This window comes from Pectinophora gossypiella, chromosome 17 (assembly GCF_024362695.1).
Source record: "Pectinophora gossypiella chromosome 17, ilPecGoss1.1, whole genome shotgun sequence".
Classification (NCBI taxonomy): Eukaryota; Metazoa; Arthropoda; class Insecta; order Lepidoptera; family Gelechiidae; genus Pectinophora; species Pectinophora gossypiella.
Window position 1 is genome coordinate 6072686 of NC_065420.1, and position 13290 is coordinate 6085975.

At 37.0% G+C, this 13290-nt stretch overlaps 1 protein-coding gene across 2 annotated transcripts; it reads right to left on the minus strand.

The window, feature by feature from the left end:
* Positions 1-851: 851 nt before the first annotated feature.
* LOC126374441 (protein lethal(2)essential for life) lies at positions 852-7130 on the minus strand. 2 transcript variants are annotated; one of them, XM_050021090.1, is made up of 5 exons: positions 6987-7130; positions 4533-4763; positions 3336-3446; positions 2239-2386; positions 852-1583 (listed from the first exon to the last, which is right to left on the minus strand). In XM_050021090.1, exons 2-5 carry the CDS (start codon positions 4761-4763, stop codon positions 1348-1350), a joined length of 726 nt encoding a protein of 241 aa, XP_049877047.1. In that variant the 5' UTR covers positions 6987-7130; the 3' UTR covers positions 852-1347. The 2 variants fall into 2 exon arrangements, with proteins under 2 accessions (XP_049877047.1, XP_049877048.1); XM_050021091.1 differs by lacking the exon at positions 3336-3446.
* Between the last annotated feature and the right edge of the window lie 6160 nt (positions 7131-13290).

Below are 13290 nucleotides of genomic sequence, written 5' to 3' on the forward strand. Positions count from 1 at the left end.
ATTGTTCATTATTTGTAGTTTGGCCGTGTGGGACGTATTTCTTATTGCTTTCTGCGGCATTCGCGTTTAATGTATGCCCGCGGTTGGCCGCCATACAGGCTAGCCGCGTTTCTTAGTAACGCCCTGGACATAAAAGGTGTGAATTAACGAGCCCTTCAGGTTAGTGCAGAGGAATGACATTTAAAGAATGTTTAATTAGCAAAGTTAATGCCTGGCGAATATAATTCTCGAATATAACCATTGTACCTTCCTACATAGTATAAGTAATATACTTACTTCTTCTTATGCTTCAGACATAAATCTGGTGATCAATTATACAGGATGTAACATCATAACAAATACTGAGAGGGATGATTCAGAGTTAATATCAAGTGGAACTGTCCATCGCAAAATTCATGATATCTTTTGTGTTTCTTTTTTTTTAATTGTTTTCAATTCTATATCTTTGCGATGGAAAATTCCACCTGATATTAACTCGGAATAATGAGCTGAAATATACCCCTCAGTATTTGTTACGATGTTACTTACACCCTGTACAAGTACATACAAGTCACCATACAAGTTGATGGGGTGTTAGCGACATCGTAACAAATACTGAGGGGGATGATTCTGACCATAATTCTGAGTTGATATGAAGTGCATTTTCCTGTCGGAAAATTCATGAATATTAAAAGTGTTTTTTTAAATTATTTCCTGTTGCGACGGAAAATTCCACTTGATATCAACTGAGAATCATGGTCAAAGTTTTAGTAACGGCACTAATAGGTACCCTGTATAAAATATGAGGCAGACCGATACAAGTCACCTTAAAGTTGATCTTGTTTATAAGTTATAACAGCAATAAAACAAAATTTTATAAAAAAATCGTTTATATTACATAATATAGTAATAATTAAAAATAATGATGTTTTGCATTCCTCTTTATCTTATCTTTAAGCCTAATTCGTTCATTCGAATCTCTTCTCGTCATTGGCCAAGGACGAGATTAAAAATAAATGCTATTCATGATTCGATCGTTCTATTTCAAAACAAGAGGGGAAGGGGAAACGGCCTTTTTTCAAAAATTCAAAATTGACATTTATAAAATCGTATTAGATTCAAAAGGCTTTTTTTACATTCCAATAATTGATGTACTTAATTTAAAAATTAAAGGCCGTCAAGTTAAGAGGGATTATGATACTGATTCTGGCAAACAAACTTAATTTTACTTTCATTTGACAGTTCTAAAACCACTGACAGTTCTATCTCTTTCTTGCACTTACTGTAAGTGAAGGATACAATATTCCTGTCAAAGTGAAATAACATTCAGTGTTGTCCGTCAGAAGCGGCAGCTTTGAATAGGTCAACTTAAGGGGATGTTACAATAGGGACGGTTTGTTCCCTGGGTTGTGGAGATGTCACGATTGGGACGGTTTGTTCTCTGGGTTGTTCCACCTTGGGTTCCTCGGGCAGTTTGGCTGGTCCGGTGCGGGTGACGGGTACGATTCTCTCGCCGGAGTTAGGAGGGGGGCGCTTTGGAGCCGTGACTGTGAGCACGCCGTCCGAAGACAGGGTGCTCACGAGATCCTCCACGTTGTAACCGCCTGGAAGATGGAGTGAAATTTTGTTATTTTTATTTATTTAAGGTATTCATAACAAATAAGAATCACTGTGGTCCTGTCGTACACCCGCTTGCTTTTTAAACGGGGAGCGCCTACTTCGAACCCCAGTACCGAACTTGCACCAATGATTTATTATAGTTTATTTATTACATGGTGGGCGACCTATCTGCACTATGCTAATGAACATCACAACATATGGCTCCTACTTTGGCAGATCTAACTCTTACCACGCATTGAAGTTGTGTAAAATGTTGTCCTTATTGAAATCATCTCTCCCTAAGCATTACCTCGTTTTTCACAGGGTCCGCTTACCTAAGCTGAAGATTTGACAGGTCCGGTTTTTACAGAAGCTACTGCCTGTCTGACCTTTATATTGAAATATATTATTGAAATATACTTACTTAATCACTAATTATGCTGAACTGGGGGGTTAAAATGGCCACATCAAAGCAATTCATCTAAGAAAGCAGTTATTGTTATTTGACATTTGTTTTCATTGCGCACTTACTTTTATATGCGCGAATTGCTTCGATGTGGCTATTTTAAACCCCCTGATCGTTACTTCGATTCGACCTTTGAGCATAAGTATCTTCTCTCTCTATCTGAAAAATCTCATTTAAAAGGTAAAATAATGTACCTGGCAAGATGTACCGGCGCGTGAACTGCCGAGATATGAACCCATGCTCGTCCTGCTTCTCTTCATGGCGGCCTTCCACCACCACGCTGTTGTTGGACGCCTTCACGGTGATCTCCTCCGGGGTGAATTGTTGAACGTCGAGGATCACCTGTAATAGGGTATTTGAGTGGATCAAAGATAAATTATGAAATTCTGATTACTGGATAAAGACAGGTCTAAAACTGACGACAAACATTTTTTTGCTATTTAACTCGAAAAACGTAATAATAAGTCCGACATTTTATCACGTTTTTGTATGACGTGCAGTGTGCTTTTTCATACAAATTCCATAGCAATTTCGTGTTTTGACATTTAGTAAAAATAACTGATTTGACTAGTTGCAAGAACTTTGAATATACAATAAGGTACTAGAACTAAAACTAATTTCAGGTTCTTTCGTAATGCATATGCATCTGCCAAATACACCCGAATCTGTTGTATGAAATTCCTGAATTACGCGAATTATGGTGCCGGCAGAGATAAGTAATTAGGAGGAATATCATGCTTTAATTTTTGAATCGTACGATGTTGAAATTTAGTTATATTTTTCGGTAAGTAACTAAAACAGAGATTTCTAAGTAAGTTACTGTAGTGTAATCATTCTCGTATTCTAAACATATATTCTTGTTTTATGTTTAAACAGGAGTCGCATTCCATAATACTTATTTAAAAAAGACATCCTAAGATATGGACACATTCACTCCAAAATAGGTCATACCTATTCGAATTTTTACATGAGTACAAATTGTCTGAAATATCTAATTATTTATGAGAGACTTTATTAACCGACTTCAAAAGAAGAAGGTAATCAATTTGACCCGTATGTGTGTCATATTGTTGGAATTGCACAATATTCGCATATGTTAGTCTATATGGACTTCTAATTCTACCTAATTTTAAAGGATATTTCCATGTATCTTTCTCCCTACGAATACAACTACTAAAAGAAGATACATGCAATGCATGCACAATCAACGAAAGGGTTAGGTGAAACTTTAACCCTAACAACATAAGGTTTAGTTTAACAATTCTACCACTATTTCGTGTGAACCTCTCACCTTATCCATCCATCGCGAAAGGTTATCGGAATCAGCCCTAAAGTCGTCAAACGCGCTTTCTGCGCACCTCCTAATGGCAGAAGCCCTCGCTCTGATGTGGGACCTAAGAATCTGTCGAACAACAAACAATATTGTTTGAAGTTCGTGACCTTTTATACTGAAACCTACTTACTTAAATACAATATACTTACGTACAATACGATCGAAAAAGATGTAAAATGTATCAGTCAGCTCGAATTATATCGAGGCCTTCGACCAATAGCCTTTTGGCGTCCATCTACGTAAATAGCATTCGTATCGTTTATTGGTCGAAGCGCTCAATATAATTCGTGCCGCGCGCGGCGCGGTTGTCATGCAGACCCGGCAGGTTTGAAACTGCATCAATAGTTTTTGTTTAATCTAGCAATCATATTTAGGTAGGGGTCATCGAAACCTAAACTCTAAGGTGAGCCAATAGATGTGTCCAGAAGTTACTACTTACAGCAATTATTCTTGTCTACACAAAAATAAATTCAAATTGGACTTCTTACGAGATCTTCATTGATGAAATCATTATTTATGAAGCAATTTAACCACATAACGTAAGATAAGCTCACGACTATATCCCAATTGGGGTAGTCAGAGGTACATCCTTAGCGTAGATGTTCAAAGGCGCGAATCGCATAGATAAAATATTTTTGACTCATTTCGTCTAATGCCAAAAGTGTGTCATATTTGTAATCAATCAGTTTCTGGGTTGAATCTGCGCGTAATCATCGGTTCCGTTTTGAAACATAAACAATAACAGGATAATTCTTAAAGGCCAAATTGTTCGTTGATATATCTGGCAAGTGCTTTGTGTATTTCTTAATTATTAAATAGTTCTAGTTATATATTGTCCCACTGCTGGGCAAAGGCCTCCCCTTCATCCTTTCACCCTTCCAAGTTTACGGCGAACTACCACCATCATCTGTCTGGTAAGCATCAAGATCGTCATGCCATCTTTATTGGGATCTACCACGTTTGCGATATCCATTATTTTCATAATTATTAATTACATTTTATAAAATAATATAATACGTAGGTACTAAAGACAATCGCTCTAGCTGTTAAGGTACTCATTTCATGTCTCATTTCAATCATTAAAGCAGAAGAAAGTCTGCTAGAGAAATCGACGAACAATTTGACCTTAAAGAAACGTTAATTCATGGTACCCACCTCAAACTTGTCCTTCGTCAAGTTGATCGTAGAGGCAGACTCCTGCCTTGTAAGGTTGGACCTCCAGGGACGGAAGTAGGAGTTCCTCAGCAGGGACGTAGAGGGAAGTGTAGAGAGGGAAGAGAGGAGGTCGTCGCGACGCAGCCCCATGCCAAAGTGCTGGTCCAACAGACGGGAGGGACGGTCCCACTCGTCCCACCAGTCGCGGAACATCATCGGAACTATCGACATCTGGAATCGATAAGAACAAACTCAGTCGAGCTCTAAATTAGAATCCACCTCCTTGGAGGCTTGGATGTTGACTCTTTACTAAGGCTAAACACTGTGGCGTCTTAGTTCGTAACGGAAGTCATAGATGGCGCAACAATATTGGCGCGAAAACAATTAGTTTTTTTCAATCAAAAAGTTGTTATATATTTTTATCATTCACAGTCAATAATGGCTGAAATTTATTTAAAAACGCCATATTAGCAAATAAAAAAATAAATGCTTTTAGTTTTAAAATCTGTAAAGGTTTTTACAACATTTATTTCAAGATTTTGACCAGTTCTTCCCGCCATTATTAAATAATCAATCTTTTTTGAAATATATTCTTTACGAAATATTGTCTTTCTTCTGTACTTTCTTCCTTCATTGCAATGAATATTGAGTGAAAAATATTTTTTTTTACTTTTTATAATGTGTAAGTTTAGTAGGTATTATAATTAATGAGTGAAACATTCATTATTTATCACGATGTACCCGCGTGATTCGTGAGATACTTCATCAGTAGGCCACATTCAGCCACTCGCATAAACAGTAGATATTTTGAACAGAGTATTTTTGGCAATGTGCATCATTCTTCGTTGGCTTTATTATTGTAAACGGAGATGTTTATTTTACGTAATCTTTAACGTTTAGGTAAGTAGGTACGTATGATTGATTATAGTAGTTTAAGTTGGTTTTTTCCATCTCGATTAAGTATTTTTGCTTACAGTTGTGCCATAAAATAAGCATAAAATGTAACATTTATTTATAAGTAGGTATAAATATTTTATTATATTTATTCATACATGAACATATTTATTATCAATTGCTCTAATAGGGGCTCATCAAGGAATGAATATAGGCATCTAGGTAGGTACTTAATTAGGTATCTATTTTAGGGCGCTGGTTATTATAATAAAACCTCACACAAATATTGGAATGAACTGTATTACTTAGGATATTATATTAAATTACAAGATCCAAACATTGAGACGCGTTGGTATGCTCGCGCTAGAGATGTGACTGACCATAAATGGTAGACTATTAGGTATGTCCCATACATCTATCATCATCATCAGCCGTACGACGCCCACTGCTGGGCATAGGCCTCCCCCAAGGATCTCCACGACGATCGGTCCTATATCCCGTTCGAAATATATACCTAACTAGACTCGTCGCGTTAGGAAAATTGCATAGGTACCTACCACGGGATATGTAGATAGGAAAATTCTTTTTTCAAAATCGAAAATAATTTTTACTTTGCTATTTGCATCCGAGAATCAAACAACACTAACCGCTCGACACACAGTTTCGAATACAAAATATTGTTCTGGAACTATTCCACGATGATTCAGAGTCGCAGGTGAACGGTTTTAGCCGTGATGCAACAGGACTACAGAATATATCTAGTGAGTTGATTATTAGTATCACAGAATGCGGCAGAAATAGACGACCTGTTTATTTGTTTTGTAAACTGAATTCAGTCGCCTAGATATTTTATTGACTAAGAAACAAAGTCTTGAGGTCTTTCTACCATTTTTGACTTAACACTTAAGTAGACAAAAGTAATTGTATGACAATTGGAATATTTTCATCTAAATAGGTGCTATCTATTCACTAATACTTATTATACGTATAATAATAAGTATGTTGACAAACTCAAATTGAAATACCTACGCGTACTGTTGTAATTATTCGTGTTTATGTCTGTAATTTATTATAATTAGCCTACACATTTCCTTTTATAAACTTGTTATATTATTATATATTAGTATCTATACCTAATTGCAATTTTCAGCTGTACCTAAACTTACGGGTAATTCAAAACTCATTAATTAACAACTCTCAGAAACAATTAGTAAGGTAAATATATCTAATTAGAAGATGGATAGTTGAATAATGCTTCACTGATCTTCAGAATCTGCCAATGCATCACATTAAGAGTTATAAACACCACAATTGATTTCCCTAAATCAGTAGCAAAATAGTCAAAGATGTCATACTAGCCACCGAGAGCACTATAACTATACTGTATACCCCGCTAAAAATAGCTTGATTAGATTGATTAAAGGACAGAAAGATAGCATACATATTAGTGCGAAAGAGACATATCCGAAAAATTGCTCTGACAGCTGTCATTTTAATCAAGACTTTTAAATAAAACCTAATTTTAAATTAAAAAAATAATGCATAAAGCTGGCCCCTCACCTTTGCGTTAGTGTTCGTTGCAGGCGCGCGCCGCTCTGGGTTCGAGAGTGTACTATCTTCACGTCGAACTCAGCGAGATTTAAATAGAAATTTCAGCTGCCCACTCGGGCAGAGTGAGTCAATGAGGGAACACCTTGAACTTGCAGACTTTAGGATAGTAGGGTACACGTGCATTCTTCGGAAGTGGGACTAAAGTAGCCATGTTTTAACAGTAAGAGAACAGAGTTCTATTCTAGCTACGTATAATGTCTACACGTTCAATGAAGACCAAGACTTCTATAACTCTGATCTCACGGAATAGAAGAGCGAGCTTGGAACGGCCAAGAGAGCGCGAAACGCGCGCCTTACAAGTATGAGCAAATAGTTCATACTTCAACCATGCACTCCACTCGTGCGCAAACTTTACGACACACGGAGTTCCGCGACAGTGTATCAAAATGTCGTCAAGTGCATTCTAACCTGCAGGGCAAAAATCAAATCGACTATCATGCAAGGATATCCCTCCTTATCACAGGAAAGCTAAAAACCTTAGTATGATCGGCTATTTATCAAAAAATACTTTTGTATGCAGTATCTTACGATTTGTAATAAAATTTCAACCTATCACATAAAATATACATTGCCGGTATAATGGCTATGGAATTTGGGAAGCAGTAGAGCTATCGTAGTTATCTGTTTGCAGGACTAGAATTAAAAGAGAGCAGGGTTGAACCGGCGACAGCGGTTCTCGTAAAAAATGCGCGTTAGGGCCTTTCCATCCTCTTTATTCTATTCCATGCCTGGTCTTGACCTTAAGTGTCTTTGTATTATGAATAAAAGGTCAGTGACTCGTGATCCGTGTCCTTGAAAGTGTTAATTTTATAAAATATCCGATTTAGGCACTGAACGTTATATTATAAGGGAGCTGAAGAGAATATAGTATCATCTAAAACTATTTTTATATTTATACATGACGGTGTTCCTGTTTACTTGGTCGAAAAAAGACGACGTAAAAGATAAATATAACGTTTGGAAATGTCATTAACTAGTTTTCACGGTCTATCTACAAATCTATAGGTACCTACAGAAAGATACTCATGTCCGTAGACAGAGAGCCAAAAAATACATCATCAAATGGTTTACAAATGGTTAATTCTTTAAATACCTTTATCTACACTTCTTTTAAACATCGAAGCACGTAGGTACCATTTTAAACATAGTTAATTTATAATTATTGAATGATAATTCGTGAATCTCTTCATGAAACCAAAAAAAAATATAACACTTGTCCATTTCTGTACCGTCGGTGAAAAGTAATACAACTCGAGTTGTATCACTTTTGAGTTATTAGCACACACTTCATGTTCAAAAAATTCTCTTTCTTTCTGTCTAATTCTCGTAACTGTAGCTATTATAAATACGGAGATAATTTTTGTGTCTAGTGATATAAGTACTGTTTGTGAAGGATTCATGCTGTTATAACACGTGTAACATAATTCATCTTAACTTGCATTAAAGTGAAATGAAGATTTTCACTAAATATTTTGGTGTAAGTAAATGCAACTCAACATATATTAAAATACACGCAATCCTTGAATTCTCACAGTCCGTGTTTAATGATATAATTTTAGTTGTAACATCAAACACCAAATTTATTTTTTCGTGAAAAGTAATATAAATTAATATATATCAAAATATTTCAGAAAATGCGATCTTAGATATCAATAACGTGTCGTGTATAATGATACATACAAGTTCGATTCCATGCACCACCAGTGTGTATCCTAGGGTGACCTCCGCATAAACCTGTCTATGGGAAGACATTTTGTCTAGAACCACAGCAAACCATATCTGATCCGCATTGCGAATGGGTATAGGTTAAGTTAGTACTTCAGACCAAACCGTGTTTTTTCTCTTTCTGCTATAACCACCTTGTAGTACTTAATTACAGTACCTCAATAAGTTGTGGGTCCTGATCATGGCGTCGTTATCACCATGGCAGGGTTAGTCAAGAGGTATTTGAGATTTGTCATAACTGTCGTTAGTCTCCTTCCCTTAGCTCGAAGCATAGCTGTTTTACATAGTTTTCTTGATTACATGCAGGTTAAGCGGTGGCAGATTGAACGCTGCCTTCATTGCTAAGGAGGTTGTAGACGTGAAATAATGGCTCCAAATATTATCGAGCTCCAATTAACATGCAAGCAATTCAATACACGCTGGTTAGATCTTTTATGCAAGCGCCGGTAGTGGTATTTTTGAACCTACACAGCCGTAGATGACAGCTCGGCATCGGCAGCATCGGGATCTGCCACATCTTCTCAAGAGAAGATTACCAGTTTCTCAAACACGTTGAATGGTGTAAATTTGTCGAGCTTCCTCATTTTTATAAAGGGAATAACTGCTCTGAACTCTTGAGCACCACAAGTAATATTTGTTTTCTGTATTTTGATTACATAAGAGAGAATTACGCACAGGACTGTGAAAAATGGAAAGAGGAAGGGGAGGCCTTTGCCCAGCAGTGGGATCTTGTAGGATAGATTAGATTAGAATAAATAATTGGCAACACTACGGGCACAACCCTTTAATTAAACCAGGTCACAAAGTTGGTAAAAATCCCAGGAGGTATTTGAGCTTCTGAAAGGAGTTAGTTGGCTTACATAGTCAATAAAAGCACGCATAATGGACCACTTGTGTTTATGCGGAAAACTGAGCCCATTAAAATAACATTACATATGGGACATTCAGGGGCCTATGGCGGCTCAGTTATAACCCTGACACCAGGGTTGATGGGGTTGGTAATTCACCTCACAATCCACACGATAGAAGAAGAAGAAGATGGGACATTTGCCCATACATGTTGTGCCGACCCCACCTAGAGTGAGATAAGGGCAGGAGGATGATGATGATTAGTGGGAAGTTTGCCCACTTCACAATAGTGGTCCATACGCGAGGATACGCGGAAAGTTCCCCACGTGTGCTTACGTGTAGAGTTTTGCGGAAACGAGCTCATTTAGCTTAACCATAACAGACCATGGTCCATGGTGGTCATGGTCATGGTCTGAGGATAGCCCTGTGTAACCTATAGGTTTGGAGGTGAACCAATGATCTTCATTTTCACTACCTATTCTCATCATCAACATTGATTCGACTCCGTTTATCGATCTGTCAATGTGGCTACCATTAGACCGGGAATTTTGATAATTCGAAATATCGAATTTTACTTTACTTTAGGGGATTTTGATTGTGGAATGAGTTGTGATCTTTTAAATAGTTTCAGCAAGAAAGAAGTAAATAAATAAATAAATAAACACTTACCGGTTTGTGTGATTTTGGTTTAAAAGTACGTAGGTACATCACCTTTATCTCCAGGCCATACTGCCAGGCTAGCCCGAAACATTCCTAATGACTAGTCTTAATATGATTCCTCTTACCTTCATTTGTTAGGGGTGGAAATATTATCATAATTGAATTTGTAAGATTTTGACTGCAAAAATGAACCAAAAGTGGTTTTGATTAGGGGCGTAGTGTAGTGGACAAAATGTGTTTGTAGTGGGCAGCAGTGGTGGTTTTGACCGGTTATTTATGAGTTTTGAGAGTAAAATCATAACAAAAATATCTTATTATCGTCACCTTACACTATATATACGTGTACCATCTTTATATGTATTTATTATTAGAAATTCGTAAAAACATGTATCATTTTACACAATAAAACCGAAAAAATAAGTCATGTTAAACCACTTGACACAAATTCGTTATAGTTTATCGTTTGTGTCAATTGATATAAGTTACGTTTCTTTACTTTTTAAAGAAAATAAATAGAATTTTGCCTTTCTACAACATTATGAAATAAACTTTCTTCCAAGACATTTTGTTTTTTGTAGAATAAGACTGTAAAATTAATAATTGAAATATGATATATCAACGATGACTTTTTTATAGTTATGTGTGTAAAAAGGTATAAGTAGACTTGTATCAATTTACACAATATAAAAGTTGGTGTCAACTGATACATGTAATTTATTTTGATCCTCTACCATTTCTGTTTAGGTTCTAAATATAACTAAATATTAGAAAAGAAACCTTCCATCATCACCTATCGACACATCTAACTTCTGTTCCATTATTCCTTATAAGTCGCGAGCTAGAATGTTTTTAACTTTAAACTCGATTTTCTCAAAACTTGAATTTTGGACTTGTATTACTTTTCACCGACGGTACAGATTTATGGCCAAAAGTCATGGTCAATCTGGATAATAAATCATGGCACTGAAATAAAATAATGAACAATCGTCACCATACTGAAACCGTGGGCGAGTCCTTCCAGAACAATAACAGTATTTATTAATTATGTATACTTACTCATATCTGTCGCAGCTGTGGGAAGACTACGTTCATTATTGTGATACATTCTTCTATTTTAGAATCATATTGCATCAATTTTACACCCGCATTCCGATTACAAGTGAAGGCGCATCTAGTGGAGATACCGCACGTGCCGAAGTCGCAGTGCATTTGCGACAAAATGCGGCTGCGGATATCTGCGCAACGACGCGACGTTGCATACGATTTCATACAAATGACTTCGGCGCATGTGGCTCTTGCGGCGCATCTAGGTACGCGTTCATTGCGCAGTAGCGGCCCTAGAGCGGTGCGAGGTGCCACAGCACCGGGCGCCCAAATAGGGGGGGCGCCAAACTCAACCAAGACTGGTCCACCCTGGCCGCTAACTAAAACTTTATCGGGTTAGATTGCGGCCACATATAACTCATACCGGGTGAGAGATTTAAGTGGGTAAATTTCAGTGGCCGTAAACTAATCGATTTTTTTTTGTATTTTAAGGGCCTGAGGGGCTGGCACCACCTAAATATTTAGCTAGGGCCGCCACTATTAACGCGGTAAGTAGGTAGGTAGGTCGTCAGGCCCTGGAAAGTACCGTACTGTAGATACCTAAATCCTTTCCTCACAAAGTAGCCTATGTCAAGAACTGGAAAGGTCCATCTAACTATATGCCAATTTATATCATTGGTCCAGCGGTTTAGGCGTGGAACGGTAATATAAAGATACAGATGGAGATTATCACATCATCACTAATTAAGAGCCACGCTCTTCTCGGTGTTGCATTCTCCATGCAAATTTTTTAGGGAAAAATAGAGCAGTGGTTTTCCTCTTGCCTTCTGCCCCGCAGTATTCTGTTTGAGCCAGCGTAGTATATTTCAAATACGTACTAGGACTCCTGTCCTCCGCCTCTGAACAGTACCAACAGTTACTGCTGCCCTCTGTCAGGTTCTAGGTTACAGTCATTGTGACTCACCTCTTCCGTCCTGCATTGCCGTACCGACGGCTGGACCCAGAAACTAAGTCAATTGAATAAACAATAATACTTACTATTTTCGCTTAATACTTAATAATATAATGTTATTAGGTAAATGTGGATGATACATTCCTCTATTTTATCGTTTTATTGTAACCAGCATCCTACGTCGCTTTACGTCGGACTACGTCACGAATCGTATCGACATACTGCTGAAAATAACACTCTATTTTTAAAATCGTGACTTTGATAAGTTGTTGATGTTTTCAAATTAAAAATAACACTAACTGGTGACTCATTTTAAATCAATAGTTGGGAAAGTCGACCTTTCATGTTCTCTATTAACTAGTACGTATAGGAAATAATGTTACGAAAGATGCATGTTGGTGCATTTCTATGTAACGCTTCCATGCGTATTTAATAGAGTGCAACAAGTAGAACAATAAAATAAAACTTATGGATACAACACATCCATTAATCTTTCAATAAGTAGATTCAATATGGGTATTATGTGATTTGATTACGTACACTTTACTTATTATTTTATTGTAGGTAAATACGTTATAATTTATTTATACCTACTGATTAGATAATTATGTTACTTTTTCATTCTGAAACATTTTCCCGAAGCTATTTTTTGGTTTACAAACTCCAATTCATTATTACAAGCCTCCATGCTTTGGAAGGCTTTACTGTCGTAGTACAGTCGTCGGCATTGATGTATAATGTTATGTTACTGTAGTATCGTCGGCAACTAATATGGTCACAACAACAACTCCACCTACCGACCACCCGCTCTGTACCACCGACCATCAACCGCGACAGCAGCCTGGTTCAGTAGAATACAAAAACTCTATCAACCAATTAATGAAGACACAGGCACAAAATAATTATGTAGCCTACACGTTTCCACGGACGATACAATGACTGAAATAATACAAAATGAACCGTAAAAGTAAAATTAGTAGTTTTTACATAGTGGCAATAGCAACACAGACGCCATCCGTCACT